We start from the raw sequence: 22,215 nt of genomic DNA, 5'->3' as shown, positions 1-22,215 counted from the left end.
TTACCATGAAGCACTATAAATGTTAAAGAAAAACTGATGTAGGAGATTTTGCTGTGTTTGTGCAGAGAGGTTGAAACTGCACAGAGATACTTCAGTACAGATGATGCTGAGAGTATCCCCTGCAGCATTCCTGGTTTTATTTTCTAATTTTTTCCAGTTACATCCTGCCTTTCATTCCTGTATGCAACTCTGAGTCATCCTCTACTGAAATTCAACCTCCTTTTCTTTGGTTTGGTTATGCTGAAATGCAAATGTAGTTGCAAAACTAACTGTTGTTTCCTTTCCTGTCTTCTCCATTCCTAGTTTTCACTTGCTTTCTGGAAATGAAATCCAGAATCTGTCGTTTTCTTGCCTGCCCTGTTGTGCAAGGTAGAAGTTTCTTACCACATCTGCAAACCTGTTGCTTAACTTACCCCTTCTGTGCCTCCTTTCTGGTTGGGAGATCATGGTTTTGTCTGGCATCTCTAGTTGTAACATCTCTTGTTGCTTTGTGTGCCTGTCAATTCTTGTTCTTCCTATGCAGAACTCTGCACTTGCAGCAGTGCTGACAGTGTCGTAGAACATCTTCACTTGAGACAGAAGTGACATCAGCATTTGCAAACTAAAGCTTTGCAACTCATCTTTTGCACACGGTTTTGCAGAATCCTATATGCACCTTGAACGCCCTCAAAATCACTTGGATCCTTCCAAGAAAGAGGCAGTCGTAGATATTGATGATCTAATCCCTTGTAATTCCTTAATAGTTGAAGCTAAAAAGGGCATGACGGTGAAATGTCAAGTAAAGTTAAAGCAATTGAGAGTAACCAAAAGATAAATGTTCAGAGTAAATGAATCTCTTCCTCTCATTTATGAGAGGAAAGCGTATTTTCCTTCCTGTTATTTATATTACAGGGAAGTCCCAGAAAATGTCATTTTGGCCAAAATTAAAGCCAGACAGGTCATATGTTTTCCTAAGAAAAAAATAATGGAGCTCAGAATATTTCAGTACTGTGAAGTGCTTATTTATTAACTTTCTTCCCCCAGTATAGCAGGTGCTTGATTAAAAAAAAAAAAAATTGTCATAATTTGTTTGTGTCACATTTGCACGTATCTGGCAGCTTTTAGCCAAGGGCAGTTTTTATGAAGTGTTGGCAAGGAAGTGCGTTTAACTCCCTGTTCCTTGTTTACAACAGAGCTGGCAAGTGTCTGACATTGACCAGTTTTGCAGGCGCTGAGGTGCCGCCGCTGCTGCAGAGCGGGGTGAGGCCATTTGCCACGCTTGGGCCGTGCGGGCAGGAACACGGTCCCTGCCGGGTGCTGGGGCGCCGGGGCGCTGAACGGCTTCCCTTGCTGGCCGGGGCACCTTCTCTGGGCTTCTGCTGCGATGGATCCGGTGATGTAGAAAACAGCTATTGAAGTTAGCTCATTAAGTCTGCGTAGCATCCAAGCGAGAAGCTTTTTTTTAGTGTGAATTTACTTGCACTTGCAGAATGCTCCAACCTGTGCAACTGCATTGTTGCCCTGTGCTTGTTTTTACACACTGCCTATTGAGAGACCTGCAGTGTTTTCCCTTTCTGTCCATGTGGGGCTTGGACTCCTTTCCTCCAATACACATGTCAACTCTTTCATGATGAACATGAAGCCTTAGCTGCTGTTTTAAGAATATAGCCATATTTGGGGAAACCTTCATTTTCAAAGCATTTTTTTAGACTTTTTTTCACAGTATATTTACAAATATGGCTCAATCAGATATGAACACAGTGGAAGCTTTTAAAGCAGACTGAGGCTCTTTCTCCTGTTACATGCTACTCTTGTTGGGATGGGTCCCTAAGGATATATCTCTTTTCTTCACTACGCTCATGCCTTTTTTGGTGGGTTGTTCTGCATTGCACGGAGAATGTGCAGACTTTGCTATAGTGTGGCTCCTACCTCCAGGACATAGCCCAGTTCATTTCCCTCTATTCTAGTAGGGTCAAGGCTTTCCTGAACAGAGGAAGCAAGGCCAAGACATGATTCATCTTTCTTTGTCTGCAACATCTACCTCAAAACAGTGACACTTGCAGATGTTGGAGACTACAAAAGAGTCTGCCCCCTCCCCAGAAGAAAAATGTGATGAAATTCTGTGATATCTTAAAATGTGAATTAATTATAGGCCTAATCTGTGTTACTTGGCAAATTCTAATTATTCTGTGCCTTTATCATTGTCTCTGTATGATATATCATACTATTTAGAAAATAGCTTTGGCTGTGCTGCAGATCTAGTATCCTAGGGTGATGTCTGAGATGTATAAATAATCGTCTTCATTTGGCATGAGGGGTCTGAGTGGGTTGAGTCAGATGGTTTCATTGTAATATTTTCATACAGAACAGTGTGTTTTGCTCTTGGAGGGCTCAGTGGAGTGGTGAGGAAAGGACCCCAAAAGAAACGTTTCCTTTCTTTCTACCTTTTGTCTAAAATGGTCTCCTTTAAATACATATTACTACTTTGTGAAATGGGTGGTGTTGCAGGTGTGGTCTGAAGTCAGTCAGATTTAATTCCTTTACATTCCAGACTTTGCCAAGGAATAACTGTTCTGTTGTTTTCTTTAGAAATCTATGGTAAAGCTGACTTTCACCATGGTACCAAAGGGGCAGCAAGATGTGCTCAAACCTCTGTGTACAAGGCAGAAAGATAAAAACCAGCAGTTCACAGTAGAGGCTGCTGTCATCCTCCTCTCACCCGAGAGAAAAAGACATAAAGCTATGAACAGAACTGGACAGTTGTGATCCATATACTGCATCATTAATACGACGACACTGTTTCTGACAAAAAATGTTCTCGCACAAAGATGTTTTATGGCTTGTGGCAAGTTTAGCAGATATTTTGTGTCTGCTTCTAGGTAGGTCATGCATAAATCTCTTCTGAAATGCTGTTTGCCTTTAGGAATAAATGGGACATGTGAACTGTGTAATTGCTTCCCAGCTGTAGTGTGAAGCAGCCCCCTCCTTAGACCTGAGGCACACCTCTTATCTCCGAGCACCCATCAGCAGGAATGCAAACAGGTGACACGTAAGCCTGGTGGCTGTGCGCTGAACAGGCGGTGCTACGAAAGTCTCCTACTAGCAGTAGTGTCTTCAGTTAGCCCTAACTATTCCTTTAGCAGAGTTTGGGGTAAGTGGTGTCCTTTATTTTAAATTGATGTGCTTGAAGACTGTCTGATTAAGAGCATGTACAGATTTCCTAGATTTTTCACTGTGTATGTCTGTGTAAATTTTCATTTGTAGATCAATGCTTATTTTTGCTTATGTTTTCCTATATTATTACTTTGTGCCTTCATTCTCCCTTCATTTTCTTCCCTCCTCCAGCTGTGTAATGACATGGGAATTGCATGTTCTGTTCAAGGCTTTTTGTTCAGAGAGTGTATTCGCTGTCCTGTACTGCACGGGAGAAATCCTGCATGCCAAGCCAATTTCCTCATTTTATCCAGGAGCAATGCTGCCATAGTCTCAAGTGTTTTATTGCACAGTAGGATTCTGATACTTATGTCCTGGAGGCACAAATATGAGCCTGTAACACTGATGCCCGTTAATGTGAAACTCTGGGACTGGGAACTGCGCTGAGCAAGAGCGACGCTTGCTTTGCGGAGCATCCCTTCTGGCAGGGTACCGTGATCTGGACATGCGTGGGGAGAGGTCCATGGGGACCGTCATGCCTGCACAGACTAAGTGACAGCTGTAGAGGTCTCATCAGCAATGTAAAAGGCCAGTGGTACTTGTTTGTAGTCCCTGTCCATCTGCATGCTAGGCTACGTGCAATGCTGGAGTTGAAAGGGATGCAAGGGGGTGGGGGGTTACAAAAGTAGAAACCCTGGAGGGCTTGCTATGGACTATTATTAAAAATAATTTTGGGAAATGATCATTCTACAATGATTTCAGACTTTTTTCCTCTTTGTAGACCTGATAAATTCTAATTATATCACCCCTTTTCTCTGATTCTTCCTTCTTCCCACTCTTCTGATACAAGAGGTATAGAAATGTGGATGGAAAGACAATAAAAAAATGGGATGAGTTTATAGTAACAGGTCCATGACTTGGTTAAACAGCTTTCAGTTACTTAATGAAGAGTGGGGAGGGCCTGTATTTTAAAATACACAGGTCTCCCATATGATATATACGGATAGAGAGTATGACAGAGGTGAGTGGCAGCTGCTACGTCATATGGACTACACAAGCAGTGGTGAACAGAGAATTTTGACCAAGGAAACAGGTAACTGCCAAATAGTAGAGGCTTGATGGATTTCTTAAGTGTCTTAACATTTTTGAAGTTTTTAAAGTTGAATTGCAAGAAGGTGAGCTTATCCAGTTAGAAAGATGTATAACTGATCTGATCCTTTGAGCTAGTAATTACAGAGACAGGGTAAAATCCTGCCTGTTGTCTTCTATTGAGTTCAGGGAGGTAGGTGTTTCAAAACAGCGGCTTAGGTCATGAAGCTGCCTTCCTTTTTGATTCTGTCACGTCTGTCCTTTTGTGAATGCGCGTGTAAATATTCTGCTGTGAAAGCATAGCCACATGTAATAACAAATTAGATTAAAGAAAACTAAGTAAACAGCATGTGAAATACTGGAAACTTTAATACTTCTTTTAAAGACTCCTTAGCAGTTTTTGCTATGAATATACTTTGGCTGTGAATATATGCTAATTTCTATAGCAGAGAGCTGGATGTGTCTGGCCCCTAGGACTGCAAGTCTTAGAAGCAGAGGGTGGAGATCACTTTTTAAATATTTGTACAGGGAGGAGGACAAGGCTTGAAACTGCTGTGAAAATAACTCTTTGCATGTCTCCAAGGATAGGTTAGCTGTGCAGGGTTTCACAAGAACCACACCCCGGAGATATTTGAATAATAGAGTGACATTACGGGGTGCAGCGAAAGGTGTGTACATTTCAAAAGCCAAAGGAGAGAACTTCCTTCTCCAGATCACCACTGAGAAAACGTTTTTATGCACCTGCTGTGAAGAGCTCCTAGTCCACTACCAGTCATTTGCAAATTGCATTTGTTACCAGCCATATGGAGAACTGAGGTTAAAGTAGTCCTCGTGGTGTGGCATGTTTATACAAATGGATACTCTACAAATCTGATATGACATAGTAATGTCTTTAGGGTGTTCCCCACCCCTCCATGTCTAACCAAAGGTTTTCATCCAGCTCTGGTCAGTGGAGGGTTACTGAGGTTTTACTGTAACTCTTAGCAGGCCTGAACCGGAACGGTTTCTACGCCTCCGTGCGTGCCGCTAATAGTGATACTGCTGTAGTGCCCATTCTTCCTCCATAAGGTCCTGAACAGGGTGCAAAATAAACTAGCTTTCTTATAACATAAATTAGTTTACAGTGATCAGGTGGCACTATCATTCCTATCTTATCAGAGGTATGTTCTGTATACCTACAGCTAGCTAACAAAATATCAGGAAGACAAGGCAAATACTTCTGTCTGAGGGCAATAGCATAATAAAAACCATGATGCCAGCCTGTCTTTGCATAATATACTGGTTATAAGATTTGCCTTTTTAAGCAATAATTGATTTAGGGGTATTGAAGCTAAAATAACATGAACTTGAATAGAGGGGCCCTATATTTTACACAGCCCTTTACTCTTGGCAGAACATCTGAGGGCAAAAGGAGCTCTGTATAAGAGGCGGAAGTCTAAACCAAATCTAATCTTTAATAAAAATCTGCATGTTTGCTTTTTAAAACATTTTTCCCTTTCTTCTAATGTGTTTCAATGAGAAGAGGCTTTGTAGAGCTGCAAGGTAGATGATCTGATTTTATTTTATTTTATTTTTTATCCTCTCCCTTCTTGAGGAAGAACAAAAAAGACTTTTGCTGGTATGTGTGAATGTATTAGATCAATAAGGGCTTTTCGTTTCTGTTAAAAATTTTCTTATGTCAGCGTGTCACTGTCTGTTCCACGTACTCGCTTGAATAGACCACTCTCGCAGACCTACATGGTGAGTGCAGACCTGCAGTTTTGGTGTACTTACGTAAAAAGGTCACTGTTAATGATTAGTGCATTTTTTTTCCCCCAACCTTTTACTCTATTGCAAAACATCATATTAAAATGCAACAGTGGAAAGTGAATTAGCTGCCTGTGGCTTGGTAGTGAGGGTGAACTCTGTCAGCTAATACTAGGTAAGCCCTAGTCCTGCAAGGTTTCACTGTGGTGGATGGCATAGTGTAAAATATGCTTTGACTGGCAGAAGGGAGATTCCAAGCTTGGAGATGGCAGTAAGGTGTCAAACGCTTTCCACTGACGCTTCAGCTGGAGAACTTCTTGGTAAAACTCAACTGTTGTCTTCACTGGATCATGGTTAGTCCAGTAATGACTAAGTCAACTAATCACAGTTCTGTTTTGTAACCAAGAGCAGAACTGACATAAAGTCAAGGCTTTAAAGATAATTCTGACTTTAGTTTAATGGTGGTGATTGACACCCACATACTTGAGATATGGAGTTTTGTTCCAAACCTCAAGCTGTGAACTGATATTCAAGAAATGAATTGGTGTTTTGCCATTGATGCAAGCTGCTGCTGTGTATGACCTGAAATGAGTAGTTTTATCTAGTTCAAGCTACAAGCAGTTCTAATAATACTTATTTACACTTCAAACAGAAAATTTTAATTTGTCTTTAATTTCATCATCTATCTTTTTGTATATTTTGGTACTTATTTCCCTCCTTTAAAAAAGGCAGTCTTATGCCAGATTTCTGCTGTTTTTAGAGTGGTTATTTTAGGCTTCTCTTTTTGCATTCATTTCTTTGAAAACAACATAAGGCAGCTCACTACTGTTTGTTTTGGGGGAAGTGAGGCTCAGTAGCTGCTCAACGGGAAAGTACTCATGCGCTTATATCAGTCTTTCTAGTGTACATTAAAATTTCCAGGGATTGTGTTGTAAATTCTAGCTAGTTACTGCACTTCGATCAGAGTGTATCTTACAAGTGATTATTGTTTCAATGGTGCAAAAAAAATAAAGGGAAATGTCTTAAATGTGTATAGGCCATGGAAAAATGTGTGTGTTATTTAATGACATTTAGATATCAAGACTTAGTTTAAATGATTTGCTACTACCGGGAATAAAACTTTTAAAATTGGAAGATTGTTCTCTTGTTTCATTACAAACTGAAAGAAAATGTTGCATGGTTATTTTTCCTCCTGGTATGAAAGGACTTTTTTGACACTGAAACATAGCTATTAATAGAAAATGATTATCACACAGAATAAGACATGAACCAACTTTAGTTAAACTACTTTGAGAGCCTCTTGTTATGTATTCACAAAAAGTTCAATAAATGTTTAAGGTCTGAGGCAATATGGTGCCTTTTTATTTAAATATTGTGGGGGATCTGAATTATTCCTGTATATTAATAATCTCACAGTGAACGCAAGATCAGAATTATATTGCCGATATGTTTAAAGTAGTTTCTTCCAGCTTCCACACAGATTAAAACAGTTCTGCAAGTCATGCTACAGATATCTTGAAGAGTTTTCTTTGACCTTGGTTTTCGGTCTTTCTTGAAGAAGTTAAAATTGTGTTGCCACCTCTTTGCAGTAAGATGAGCGTTATAAAAAATAAATGATGTATTTTTCAGCTGGACTTGATACTGATACCTGCCATAATTGAGAGTTTAATGTGAAACCAGTGTAGAAGAGTACAGAATTGGTCCCACTACTGGATTCTTTGTAGTTCAAATAGTGATTTGTATTTTAAACATGTGGCAAAAGATGCTTTAGCACAGTTGTTGAATAACTAATGCTTTTTGCTTTGCTTTCTAAGGTGTCTCCTGAATTCTCACTATGTCTGATGGGGACTACGATTACCTCATCAAATTTCTAGCACTTGGTGATTCTGGAGTAGGAAAGACCAGCCTTCTTTACCAGTACACAGATGGCAAATTTAATTCCAAATTTATCACAACGGTGGGCATTGACTTTCGGGAAAAGAGAGTGGTGAGTTTTCACAAACAGTACGCTCCTTTAAAACTATAGCTGTCTTTATGTTCATGATGGCTAGGTTTTATTCTGAAAAAATCTAACCTTCTGATGCTTGTGTGGAGGCATGCAATCCACAGTTACTGTGTAATTAATCTCCTGATAAGGAAAGTAGTCTGCCCCCCTAGCTCCCCCAAACTTAAAATAAGAAGAGCTGATTCTCAGCAACCTCTCGTTGCTCTCTAGCCAGCGCTGATGAGCACAGCTGCTTGGTGAACTGTGCTCATACTACCCCAAGTAGCACTTCTGTTGGTGACCTCTCTATGCAAGGACTGATTGGGCTGAAATAAAAATGGTTTTGCTGTTTCTGAACTGAAATGGCTAGTGACCAAAGACTGCAATGTTAATTTAAAAACCATTTAAGAAAATGAGAATGAAATGGTATATCATGGTAAAAGGAGTTGTTCTCGCTTCCTAAGGAGTTACCAGTACCAGAGAAAAATTGTGAAAAACAAAATAGAAAGGCTTTTTTAACTCTTGAGTTGTTGTTAAATGTAAGGCAAACATATTTTTAACTTGAGGCCGCAGAACACTATGTTATAACCAATTGGATGTTGGTCCTTACTGCCCTAAGGAACGGAGGTGGCACTGTGCCCTTTCCTTTCTCCTGCAGCAGTGTTACACACCTTTCAGTGCAGCCCACTGCGACTTCCCCAGCGTCCAGAAACCTGGATGGTGAAATGGACATTGTGTAAACTGGCTTTCGAAGGGTGACATGCACCACAGTAGTGGGAAGGAATAAATATCCTGATGAGACGCTGGTCTCTTGAATAAGTTAGTATTCCTTTTGTGGGACAATAAAAGTGGTGGGGTTACTCGATTAATATATTTGGTAACTCAAAGTAAGGATTATGTTTAGCAACCTGATTCACATTATCCACAAATTCAGCAAGCTTACATGTCCTTAAAGATATATTTCTATCTCCAGTAATCTAAGGTACAATGATAGTTCAAGGAAAAGAAGACAACCCAACCTGAAGTGTTCTATAATACACGAATATTATTTTTATCTGATCCTTCCAAAGCTAACAGATGTCCTTATTTATGCTTTTGTGCTGAGTAAACTCTTCAGCATTTATTATTAGCATCCAATTTCTGCTTTTATAAGCTAGAATATGATAAGATCTACCCTCAGCTCTTTTTCAGCAGTCTTTTGGCAGTTAAGAAGAAATGTCATTATCTTTATGAGTATATTGTGTTTGCTAATGAGGTTCTGTTAGTTGTACAAATATATTGCCAGATTGCATGATCTGATTGTTGCTCTCTTATAATTACATTTTAATTTGAACAGGATACGAGATAATAGTAAAAAATAGAAAATTGAAATAAAAAAGTAAACTTGCCTAAGGAAACTCAATGGCCATTCTGAATATCTGTTTGGAGTCCACGGTCTATCGGAAACTCTTTCTCCAGTTTCACTTTTTCTCTTGTTTTTAAATATTCAACTACATGCATAATTAAAATGCAACCCTATTACTAAGTCATATAAAGCAGAAGGTTTGAGCTGTAGTTGGGCCTTGAGTCAGAAATGCTAGTTTTGCTTCATTCAACAACTTTAAATATCAGGGTTTTATTGCTGTTCTATAGAGGCTGGATTGCTAATGCTGTCTTGCAAACTTGCCTTTTGTAGGTCTATAGACCCAATGGGCCAGATGGCATTAGTGGCAGAGGACAGAGGATACATCTTCAGCTCTGGGATACTGCAGGGCAGGAAAGGTATGTTGTTTTTATTTGTTTGTTTTTCTCTATCTAGCAAGTAAGGCGGTTGTCATGAAGTTAGACAAAACACAACTAAGTATAAGAATTTTATTTATTGATTGTTGTATTTTAGTTGTATGACTTGACAGATAAGTGCTCTTACTCTGGTTTTAACAGTGGTGGAAGCAGTTTCCCATGGGTACTTATTAAGTTACAGCTGTGCTAAATTAAAACATTAAAACTGTATTTTTTTCTGTCTTATGGAAACCTTCAGTGTACTTTTTTCATGGCCAATTAATGTAGCTATTTCTAAACCTTTTATAATTATTATTGTTGTTGTTGTTATTGTGAATATCTTGAGGTCTTGGGAAAGTCAGACAGATGAAGTCAAGTCAAAGGATTCTTTTCTAGTTGTCTATTAAAAGACTAGCATCCTTGCAGCTGATTATCTTAAAATCAAGAACTGATCTGCACAGTAAAAAATTTCAGTGTTGTATGAACTTTACTCTTCTTCTAATTTCTTGATTAAGGTGTGCTTTACAATATGGGGCTTGATCTAAAGCTCTCAGGCTTGAGTGGAAGGTCTCCTTGACTTCCTGAGCCCTGGATCAGGCCACAGTAATGCTAGCAATTCATGTTAGCCAATCTCCACATCAGCAGAAATAATTATGATGAATATTTTTTTCTAGCTAGTTGAGTTTTAAGTTACCTCAGTTTTATAACTGTATACAGTTATGTTTTCAAATTAACTTATCAGATGTGCCAGCTAACTTCACCTCAATGGTCTAGGTTTCGTAGCCTGACAACAGCTTTCTTCAGAGATGCAATGGGGTTTCTTCTACTCTTTGATCTGACAAATGAGCAAAGCTTCCTCAACGTCAGGAACTGGATAAGTATGGCTTTTTTTTTTTTCTTGCTTGCAGGGCTATGTTTGCAAATATGGAGGCCTTACTGAGAAATAGTTGGAACTGAAAATTCTGTTTTTTAAAGCTTTCTAGGGAAAAAGAAAGTAAATGTTGCATTCATAATTGTAATAACTGTTAGTGGTAGTGTCTAGTGCTTACCTGAAATTCAGCTTTGAATGTATATGTAAGCAAGCTGAGAAAACTTTGTATCCCTGACTGTAGTGTCATTCAGGAATTTAAGTCTGTGGAAAGCCTATGCAAAGCTTCAGCTTCAGCTTTGCCAGCAAGGCTTAATGGAAAGCAAATGTTGCTAGGCTGGTGTGTCTAGGGGAAGCAGTTCCCAAACCCGTGGCACATCAGGAGAGGGAAAGTATTCTTTCTCCCTTCCTAGCAGCTCACTGAAGATGCTTGGTGAGCACAACTCCTCAAGCTACAAATACACAGCTTCTGTGCTAATGTTATCAGGCTCTTGCTCCCCAACTTGTTCACTGGGTGTGTGATAGTGGATGTCCACCTGCTCTCTGACTTCTCTGTGCAATAGGAGAAATCCTGCTAGGTAACAGAGAATACACTTGTTTTCTCTCTTTCTAAGAGTCATCTTCCTGAAGTTCTTGTGTCCCCTTAAATGTACTAATGTTCTTAGTGAGAACAGCAAGATGTGAGCCTGATTTTTGTTGTTGTTGTTAGGTCAGCTACAAATGCATGCATATTGTGAAAACCCTGACATTGTATTATGTGGAAACAAGAGTGATCTGGAAGACCAAAGAATGGTGAAAGAAGAAGAGGCAAAGGAACTTGCAGAAAAATATGGGTAAGTAACTTCCTTCCAGTTATTGTTCTGTTTAAAGCAAAATGAAATATGCTCTCTCTAGTGCCACTTCTGTATACTGGAAGGTTATTGTGAGAATAAGCATTTTAGAACACTTAACTGGCCTGTATAATATCTTGTTTCTGTCAGAGGTCAATGTTTTTTGCTTTGCCTAAAAATACATACTTGATTTTGTAATAATCTTGCATTGGAGATCAAGTGATCTTCTTTCCTTGGTAGGAAACAAAGTAAATCATTTCACAAATGTTCTGGAAAAGAGGTGGAATTTAGCTGGGAAGGCAGATGAATAACAATGGTATAACTTGCTCTTGCCTGTGCTGAGGCTTTCTACAGGGCACAGAGAACCCATCTCTCTCAGATTTTTGAGGAAAACAAGAATAGTATTAAACAATGATATCCTAATTTACAGTTTAAGTTTTATCACAAAAGTTTGTTGTAGGGCAGCTGCTGTAACTGGCATGGCTGTTGAAACATGCTGCCTCAGTTTCTTCGAGAGCCCCTGGACCACTTGCAGGCATCCCAAGAGTTTATTTTATAGAGTGCTGGGTTCCTACAAAAGAGTGATTCTGGTCCAGACCACAGTTCCCCATGTGCCTCCCCAAGCTGTTCGTGGTGTGCTGTGCTGCCCTTTCCCCTCCTTGCCCTTTCTTCTCAGCTGTTTGAATTTCCTTCAGCTGTTCAAGGAATTTTGCTGGACCTGTACCTTAGATGAGTTCTTAGCAGCTGTCCTCAAAAGGTACTCAATCCTCAGCCGTGTTTTCTTGAAGACATCTAATTGCTCTCTTAATCTTTCCCTGGAAGTCCCAAAACTGCACATCAGTCAGGCCAGCTGAAGGAGACAGCAGCCTTGCCTTTCCCCATCCCTACTGGCACTGGTCATGTGTCCCTAAAGGAACAGTGGCAAAGCTTTCTTCTGATGGGATTCTTCTGATAGTAAATTCCATAGGACTCTTCTACCCTGTTAACAATTCCATGAGTCTCATCTTTGGACTATATTTGCATTCTAGTGAAGGTCAGATGTGTATTTTTGAAGCAAGTCTTCTGAGCCATTTGCGATGGTTTGATCCACATTGTGGAGTAGCCTTGTAGCGTGTGAACTCGATTTCTTTTCAAATAAAAACTAAACCAGAAGATGTGTTCCAGCTGCTAATGTGCATTCAGTTCAGGGCATTGAAATAGCGCTGGTCCAAAGACCTGCAAAACACCTATAATGTGAACTTTGGGTCCTCAGCCCTATTTGGCTTGTTCTGCAGGCCTGGTCCTGTTATGCCACACTGTTTGCTATCACAGAGGTAGTCACAAATTAGCTCTCCTTGACCTTGAAGAATCATGGGAGGGAGGCAAATCTGAAGCTAATTGTGTATTAGAGACAAATGGGTTTAGTGCAATATTACCTGCTTCCTTTTCCTCCTCCTACCAAAATGCGTGTTTGAATTCCACATTACACAGCTAACAGCAAGTGCATATGGTATTTTAACTGGCTGCTTATGAAGGAGCAAAAACTTTTGGGATTGAACAGCAACAGATGGCATGTAGCAATTTCTTAAAGATTTGAAAGAGATCTTTCTGCATGGCACTTCACCTTCTGCAAAAAGCGATTTATGAAACGTTTATCATGGTGGCTGATAATGCCAACCTAATTTAGGAATAGGGAACTAAAAGTCAAAGTTATAGATCACATCCAATCTGCAGGCAGTTACAGCCTTCTCTGCCCCGTGGAGATGAGGCAGGATAGCTGCTCGACTTTCCCAAATGCTGCTGGGAGGAAGCAAGATAAATCCTGCCACAGCAAACAGTCTGCTCATGACAGAAGTGTGTGATCCTGAATATCCCTCCTGTGGAAAGGCCTTGTACTAGTAGGTGATGTGTTTTGAAAATGTTCATAGGAGACATAGATACTGAGACAGGAGTATAATATTTTTGACCACTCACTGAGTCTTGCAAATTAGAGATAAACAAGAAATACTTAAAGTTACGAAGTGATTATTTCAATCACTTGGGGAGCAGCCCTAAGGTAGCTGCTCTAGCACCACCCTGTGGGGAGCACTGAGCACCGAGGGCCGAAGCCTACAGAGCAACTGTCGAAACACCCTGACCCTCGGCAGTCGTGAAAAGTGGTAATGTATGGCCGATGCCAAGGTGCTCACACTGTTGTTGTTAGCCAAGACCTAGGTGGGCCGAGCACTGTGCAAACACAGGATAAACCTTTTAAATAGAGTTTACAGTTGAAACAAATTGAAATGGTTGAAACAAGATGCAGCGGCACGGAGGATTGCAATCAGCACCACAGGAAGTGGTATCCCCACACCCCAGCCTAAACGTCGTCAAGAGCTTTCAGAAGTCTTCTAGAAAAGCAAGAGTTTGAGGAGAATTTGGAAGTCGCTTGCTGGGAGCAGTTCCCCAGTGCGAGGGGGCACGCTGGGGAAAGCACACAGGTGTTTGCTTGAAAATGCTCCGGTTGGGTCTGATACAACATGGGCCATAACTTAGTGTTAAAATGGGTATGATTGGAGGGAGCCTTAAATAATACATTTCTCTCTCTGTAAAAATCCTTTAAAATGAGGGTCCCCTACCGGTTTAGGGTACAGTTTAAAGTACTGCAGCAGGCATCTGCCCTTTCACTGTTACGCCAGAGTCAGAATTTTTTTCTGGCAGGAGTTGGAATTAAATTTAGTTAATGCAATGGTGTCCTTCGGGGCATGGCACTGTCTGCAGGCTCCTTCTTCTTAATAAGAACTTATTTATTATCCATTGCTCCTGACACCAGTTACATTTGTTTATCCTGGCATTAGTGTACAGATAGAAACCCCCAGTATTTTCCTCCCCTTACTTCCTCTTCCTCCTCTTCCCTTTGACTCCAAAGTTAACTCTTCTAACCTTATGCTTCAAAAAATAATGGAAAGAATATTCTGCATTCATCTACTGCTTATTACTGCTTGGTGTTCTCTTCTTCCATCTGTAGTCATCCTCCATCAAAGCAGTGACTAACTTCAACCTGGTGAACGTCAACATCCACTAGGCTTTTTATTTGCTTATCACTCTCCTCCTGTCTCTTTTGACACTCTTGTCCCCTTCTCATCAACCTCTTTAAGTACATAAGCATCCACTGGAGATAATTATCCTCATCTTTCTATTCCTGTATCCTGCTTTTTTATTCCTCCTTTTGCCCCTCTGACTTGTATTTTCAGTCATCCCTATTATCATCTTCTTTTATTCAGTCTTCCCCTTCCTTAAGCTTTTTTTCATTTGTACTAGCTTTGTTTATCTCCTTCTTTTATCTTGATAATGCTTTTGCTTGCCCTTCTTGTTCTTTCTTCTGTGTCCATTCACCCTGACAACCTGAATTCGTATCTCTTGTCCATTCCCCTGGTTCATTTTGTTTTCTCCTTTATCTGTCTTGACAGTTGTATCTGCTCCTTTCCTATCTTGATAGGAACAGGGCATTCAAAGCAATGAAAAGAGAGGAGAAAATATCCTGTATGCAGTCTCCATTTTAACATGGATGCACTGCTTCCCCCAAAATCTGGATCCCTGATCAGCATGCCTGGCAGCTTACTCATGTTTTTTTTCATGTTTGGCTGTGGTTATTTGCTATGGATGGGGGCATGTGAGAATTGGAGTGCTCCCTAGGGGGGGAGGGGTTGGTGAATTCAATAGAAGGAAGAATATCTTATCATTAACTCTTCTATGCTGGAGATACACTTCTAAGGCAGTAACATTTTGCATCTGTTGGGGCTGTTGACATGCATTTTAAAACAAGTGTTGCCCCAGTTCAGTGACACCTTTTGTAGTGATGGCAAGAGCACCACATTCGGGGTCTTTGCTGCCTCGCCTGCAGGGGAACGTGCCTGCTAGCACTCCTGTCTTGCACTGGCGCTGTAGCTGATGTGGAGATGGGTAAGGAGAACGCTGATACGCAGACAAGGCTATGTAAAGTAATTGAATCTCTTGTGGGTGAGCAGAACTGGAAAAACAGACTTCAGTAGCATGACTTTGGGAACTCATACCTACTGGTTCTCTGTAAAATGTGGATTCTACAATGTAACCTCATGCTTATCCTTCTGCCCCATCTACAGTGTGAGCCATTTCGTTTGTATTTCAGACCACTGAGCACTTAGACCCTTTCTCCTCTGGAGTATCAGTAATAGCCTTTGTGTGTTTTCTAAGTATGTGGCAGTAATCATGTATTGGTTTTGTTCCTGTGAATATAAACTGTATGATTTAAATTTGTGGTTTTTTAAATCTTCTGCAGAATACCATATTTTGAAACCAGTGCAGCTAATGGGAGTAATGTAAGCAAAGCCATCGATACTCTGCTTGACCTCATCATGAAGCGCATGGAACGGTGTGTGGATAAATCCTGGATCCCAGAAGGGGTAGTGCGCTCCAATGGGCACAGCTCTACAGAACAACTGAACGAGGAGCAAGAAAAAGGCAAATGTGGCTGCTAACTCAGTTACAACAATTGAATTTAATGTGTATGCTAAGGTATAGTACAGTTGCAGCTTAACTGTTTAACCTACGGACCAATAGTATCATATAGTTATATTATGAAGCTATATTAATTCTTGGTGTTTCCTTTTGAATAACATTGGCTGTTGCTTGGAAGGTATGCAATTTATTAGCAGATAAGACGGAGGTTTATCAATTTGGTGTAACACTGGATGCTCCCTGAATTCTCTTCTTTGGAGGGAGGAGAAGGAGGGGAGTTTTCATCACCAAACTTAGAAAAAATTCTCTGTATGGGCAATAGGAAAGGGTAGGCATCTGAACTGGATTCTCAGTTGCCATTTGAAGGCTCCACTGAATACACAGACTAAGCATTTAGATTAGATATTGTGACTGCTCTTAGTCTCTACTAACAGTAAGTTTACCAACAGGGTTCTTGATTTTGAACAGAACAGTTCTTGATTCTATTTGAACAGAAATGTTTCATCATTTCATCAATAAATAACAACAGTAAAGAACAAATCCTGCATTTTCCACAAAAGCATACAAATAGTTTTTCTTTGCTCTTGCAAACCATCAGCTTCTAGTGATGAAAGCTAAAAGAGAACTATTCTATATGGAATAAAAAACTGTCTAGAGAAGCACAGCGGGTGCACATTTAAACCAGTTTGGGTATGCCATGAAATTGAACGTTTAAACTACAGCTGTACTATATAAAATATATCCAACACACGTATGAGACCTCCTGGCATCATCTGAATTTCTAGAATATGCATATACATATATTTATATGTAAATGGCATAAGTGTACATCTGTTATGTTTCTTTTATATTACCACTCATGTTCTAACAGGAATGTAGGGCAACCTAGATGTCAGCAAAATTTCATCAGGGCTAGTGCTTTGTGCTGAATTTGTTTTACCAAACACAGATTTGAATGTTTCTTTGAATTTGGATTGAGAAATGAACAATGATTGTCTTCTGTGAGACGTAGCTGTCTAAGATACCAGTTCTGTCTAAATCAGTATTTCTGTAAATTCATAGTGCTCATTTTCACCTGCCGAACTTTGCATCCTGTAAATCTTGGTTATCGTATATGACTTGTTCATTTCCTTTAGGTTGTGTTTAAAAATGAATAGAGTTGCTTTTCCCCTCCCCCCCTTTTTTTTTTCTTTTAGATCACATGAATATCTGTTTTGGTTTCAGTGGATGATGTTACTCCTTGATCATTTTTATTTATTCTTATGACAACATAAGGAACAATCAGTATTTCTTATTTTTTTATTTTTTTATTTTTTCCAGACTGATTTGAGATATGCCTACCAAACTGTTTTCTACCCTGGCAGAGTCTAAAGTATTGCCAATTAAATTCATAACATGCCAAACCGAGTCTTTTTTACAGACTTTCCATAACTGTTTGTTTACAAAACTCCAAAGCTATTACTACTTTAGAAATTATGTATTTATTTATTTAAATATTCTATCTGTTTGGCTACTGCAAGTTCAGGCAAACATTGACATCAGTTGTCAACATGAATTGCAACATAACAAATTTTTTTGAAGGACCAAAAATGTTTACTAAAATAGGAGCTAATTATGAAATTGTATCTTTGACGTAGCCTCTGGTTATATTAGAAATACAAAAATAAGTGTTAAAACTTGGTTATTAAAATATTTTAAAAGTAATGTATTTTTCTTTAACAAACACAAGATGTAAATATTAGATTTTTATCAGAACATACACAGAATATTTGAAAGTGCAATATAATTTGACTGCTAGGACAGAGGTTAAAGCAATTTGTATTGAATAAATATAGTTTTTCTACTATACAATACCAAGAATCTAAAATGCTTGTGGACCGGAGTTACTGTAGTTTAACTCAGAGTGCCTTTTGAAGTTATCATCACGTTTCTGACCAGTGGAGTATTAAACTTTACTGTAGAACACAACACATTTCAATGTACTTCAGTGTCTGAATTTGTTTTAAAGTAACTCTGCTTTTCAGAGAGTTGCAGTGGAACTTTGTCATACATTAACTTTAATGGGAGTTCTTGTGTTTACAGCTCCATCCAGTTCCTGAAAACAGTAAGGATTATTGCAGCCAACTACTGAGCTAAGTGACTACTGAAAAAAGTGTAAAAAAAATTTTCCTTTTGGATACCTACATTTAAATTGGATATTAAATACTGAAACTGTCATATTTTTGTCCTGCATATTATATGTAACTATTTACTGTATAAAGAGAGTCTACATAAAACTGCTTTGATGTAAAGCCATAAATCTTGTGGTACACTTCAGTTTAATTATTTTGTGACAAAACTTTGCTTCCTTTTTAGCTTTCATGAGAAATCATGGTGAATGTTTACCGACTGTGAATTACAGTATCCTTACTAGTCTAGCACTGGTTTAAAAAAAAAAAATCAGAGTTTTCATGTGATGAGAAATTTTATTTCAAGAAAAGTTTCCATCCTGTATCAGATGAAACTATTAAGTTCTGTAATGGAGCAGAAAGTTTTGGAAAGCATTTGCATTAAGATGCTTTGTCCCAGGACTTCTTGCTACTATAAAATAGTTAAATATTCCTGATCTCAACTTTGTCTGCATCTGTTGAACTGAATTGTAGCATTTTGCTTTGTCTCAGTTCAGTGTTAACCTGTGTAAATGCACTGTCTCTGTGCCTTATGGCTTTTTTAGTTCAAATACTTGTAAGTTTTCTTCTGTGGCGTGAGTATTCCTTGGTGTTCCCCTCTGGCACTGACTGAACCAGTCCAATGGGGGCTGATGCATCCTGTGTGATGCCACAAGGAGCCCAACCCGTAGAAGATCGAGATTTGAAGCACAGTAGTGACTCCAGTGAGCGCAGACAGATATCAAACAGATGGAAAAAAAAAAATGAGGCTCAAGATTCTTCCTCCACAGGAATGATCCATGCTGGACAGCACACTTGAAGGTACCTCCTGTCACCAAAAGCGTACTTCTCTCATCCACTCCATATAATCCTGGCTTTTGCCTAGTGTGTTGGTGTTTCTGGATTAATTCTATCCTCAACTGTAGTAAAGTACTAAAATGGCTGGTACTTAACAGTCGTCTTAGTTAGCATTTCTGACCTGCTTTCCAAGACTTATGCAGCATCTCAAACTTGCTTTTTCTTGAATGAATGAACTTCATGGGAATAACAGAGGTGGCATGTAATTCTGATATCTTTTGCCAAGTGCAGGGAGTTATTACACTTCTGCATTCATAGGATGTTCAGAAAGCTGCTGATGTGAGCACATAGCCTGTACAGAGTAATTAGAATCAGGCAATGCATTTTGTAAAATCTCCTATCACTTCTACGAAGGTGAGAAGCCTTATTTTTCAGACCAGCTGCTTTCATGAGGAGCCATGTAGATGCCCAGATATGATCATATGCTGGAGGGCAGGGCTGCTGTTCAGAGGTTCCTCAACAGGCTAGAGAAATGAGCTAACATGAACCTCATGATATTTAACAAGGGCAAATGCAAAGTCCTGCATCCGGGGTGGAATGACCCCATGCAGAAGTACTGGCTGGGTGTTGACTGGCTGGAAAGCAATTTTTTGAAAAGACCACTGCCATCAACTGCGACAACCAACAGCAAAAGGCCATCAACAGCAAGTTGACCAGGAGCCAAAAGTGTGCCCCTGTGGCATCTGGAACACTGTGTCCTGTTTTGGGCACCAAAATGAGAAAGATGTTGAGATGTATGAGAAAGATGTTGACATACTGCAGAGAGTCCAGCAGGGGCCACCATGGGCTGGAGCACAGGGGGTTTCCTCAGCCTTAGGAAGAGAAGGCTAAGGAAGACCTTACTGTTGTCTTTAACTGTATAAGGGGAGGGGATACTGAAGATGGAGCCAGACCCTTCTTAGAGGTGCACAGTGATAGGATAAGAGGCAACAGACATAAGTTGGTACATGGGGAAATTTTGATTAGATATTAGGAAAATTTTTTGACCATGCAGGTGGGCAGACATTGGAACAGGAGCCCAGAGAGGCTGTGGAATCCACAAAAAACAACAACAAAAATTGACTGGTCAGGGCAGAGCCCTGAGCAACCTGATGTAATTTGTCCTGCTTTGAGCAGGAGGTTGGTCTAGATGGCCTCCAGAAGTCCTTTCCAACCTACATGATTCTGTTCTTTATGAACCCAAATCTATAAGTGCGTATCTGCATGTGAGAGTTGCTGGCACCCTTCCTATTGGGAAACCTAGAAAAGTACGTAAGTATTTGCAGATTGGAGCTTTGTTACAAGTTTGATTGAGTTATTGYGTTGAGACATCTTGTGAAACAATCCTTGCCATAATAATCTGTGTTAAAAACCAAACAAATGAGCCATTCATTTTGCTGCAAAACCTCCTCTTCCAGGAAGACTGTTTTCCAGCTGGAAACCTAATTCTGTCTGTGAATAACTGTTAAGAGAGTAAAGTCAAATACACTTTTTCAATAATTAATCTAGATTTTTGACTCCAGTAATCTTCAGTCTGCATTGCCTTAAGCTCAGGAGTGAGCACTTCAAACCCTCAACATAATGATTCTGTTTTGAGTATGTATTTGAAGGAGATTAGCACCTTGTTATGAAAACTGTATTGAGGAAAAAAAACATCTGATTGTTAATGCTTGCCTTCCTATCTTATCTGTCTGTTGGAGGCATTGGTAGCGGAGTCTAATCTGCACTGCTTAAATCATAGAAGCCACCAAAGATCTCACAATATAATACTGTGCCAGGAGCAAGCTGTCTGTAGTGAAATAAATAAGACCATGGGAAAAAGGTCATATGGGCAGGAAACTCAAACTAATCAGAGTGAAAGAGAAGAAGGCTTGTAATTGCATATACTAAAGCGCAGCTGCCCTAGACCTAAGTGAACTTGTTTACTGCCTTGTGGTTTTGCCTCTAGTTGTAAACTTGGTGTCTTCATAGTTTCCCTCCCAATATTGTCTTGTCTATGTGTCTCTACTATTTCCTCTTATCAGCTGGGTTGCCATTTTCTGTCACAGCCACAGAGCCTTCCCTCCAGCACGCAGCATGAGACTAATATCCTGTGCAGTGCTATCTCGCTTGCGGAGTCAGCTGAGGCTGTTGTTCCTGGGGGCTGGGGTGAGTGCTAGTCACCGGTCATGCACTCTAGCTGGGGCTCCTGCCGTAGGATGTGGCTGAGGCCTGGCTGTCAGACAGATCGGGGACAAGTTCTGTGCTGATGACGTTGGTGAATCTGCCTGACTAAAGCAATTTTTGTTTTCTTCCTTCCATCTTTTGTGATGCAGCCCCCTTTTTTATTGTTCTAGAAACCAGAAAACAAAAACAGCCCTAAAGGCATGTGCTATTTAGCACATGGATTTTTCCAAACAGATTCTGATGCTTAGGTCCTTCTAAATGGAGAAGCAGCAGTCATGGTTTTAGAGCCTCACAGCCCGAGGAAGAGTTCAGACTCGGAGCCTGGGATAGCACCCCAGGATCAGAGAACAAGGAACAGAGAGAAGACCCCGGTCCAGGCCCAAACAGTCTAGGAAGGTGCAGGGCACCCAGCACTTACGTTTTTGCACAAGAAACGGGGAACATTGTAGGAGGGGGAGCAGTGGGAGGAAGGGGTTCCTTAGAGTAATGGATGTAGAGCCATCAGTTTTAGATAATTTTTTTAAGCAGAGTTTGAAGTACTAATTCCCCTGTAGAAAGCATAGATCTTACAAATGTGGAAATGGAGCAAGAAGTGATTTGCCTGAATTCTAGAGCAAATCAGCTGTAGATTTTAAAGTCTACATCTGACTCCTCATCCTTTACTTCAATTACTGTCTCTATCCTGAGGTTAATACTGGGCCATTTCTGCTTCACTCATTTTTCCCATTTAAAATAGAATTTTGTCTTTGTAATGAGAACCCAGAGATGATCAAATGCAAGTTGACCACAAAATCTCATAATTTGTATTTCATTTCCACTCTAAGATGTGAGCTTCTGCTTCAGGGAAGTAAAGAGTCACCTGGGAAAGAGAAAAGCTTATTTTTAAGGATGCAATACAGTCCAATAGTTTCTCCCAACTTCAATTCTGTGTTTTGTTTTTGAGGAAAACCTGGCATTTCCAGACCCGTTCTAAGGAATTTCTCTCTTCTAGTCATTAAGCCTTGCACGCGCCAGACGCCTCGCTGCGGCCTGGGGCTCGCTCTGCTCCCGGCTGCGTGAAGCCAAACCGCGGTGGGGAAGCGGGGCACACCGGGGTGCCGCCCGGGCGGCAGCGGCACGACGTGAAAGGCGCTGCCCCTGCTCTGGCGCCTGCGTCGGCGCCCGCTGCAGCCGCAGCTGCTTTTCCCCGTGCGGGCTGGGCCGCGG

At 40.2% G+C, this 22,215-nt stretch overlaps 2 protein-coding genes across 11 annotated transcripts in view; both read left to right on the top strand.

Moving 5' to 3' along the window:
• RAB27A (RAB27A, member RAS oncogene family) overlaps positions 1-22,215 on the top strand; it is a 33,146-nt gene that overhangs the window by 8,131 nt on the left and 2,800 nt on the right. For 3 of the 10 annotated variants that reach the window (XM_026060853.1, XM_026060852.1, XM_026060854.1), the window contains 5 exons: positions 7,782-7,954; positions 9,627-9,712; positions 10,484-10,587; positions 11,287-11,410; positions 15,681-18,310. In XM_026060853.1, coding sequence (XP_025916638.1) covers positions 7,802-7,954; positions 9,627-9,712; positions 10,484-10,587; positions 11,287-11,410; positions 15,681-15,879 — 666 coding nt within the window. In that variant the 5' untranslated portion in view covers positions 7,782-7,801 and the 3' untranslated portion in view covers positions 15,880-18,310. Of the gene's footprint in view, positions 1-2,571; positions 2,859-2,893; positions 3,131-7,781; positions 7,955-9,626; positions 9,713-10,483; positions 10,588-11,286; positions 11,411-15,680; positions 18,311-22,215 lie in introns of those variants that run through there. The other 7 variants (XM_026060859.1, XM_026060857.1, XM_026060856.1 and 4 more) reach the window with 7 other exon arrangements.
• The window catches only part of RSL24D1 (ribosomal L24 domain containing 1), a 9,919-nt gene continuing 8,608 nt past the window's right edge, over positions 20,905-22,215 (top strand). The window contains exon 1 of the mRNA XM_026060861.1: positions 20,905-20,991. Within this exon, the coding sequence (XP_025916646.1) occupies positions 20,920-20,991 (72 nt within the window). The 5' untranslated portion in view covers positions 20,905-20,919. The remainder of the gene's footprint in view (positions 20,992-22,215) is intronic.

This window comes from Apteryx rowi, unplaced genomic scaffold, assembly GCF_003343035.1.
Source record: "Apteryx rowi isolate R43461 unplaced genomic scaffold, aptRow1 scaffold_172, whole genome shotgun sequence".
NCBI lineage: Eukaryota > Metazoa > Chordata > Aves > Apterygiformes > Apterygidae > Apteryx > Apteryx rowi.
This window is presented reverse-complemented; position numbering and strand designations above follow the sequence as displayed.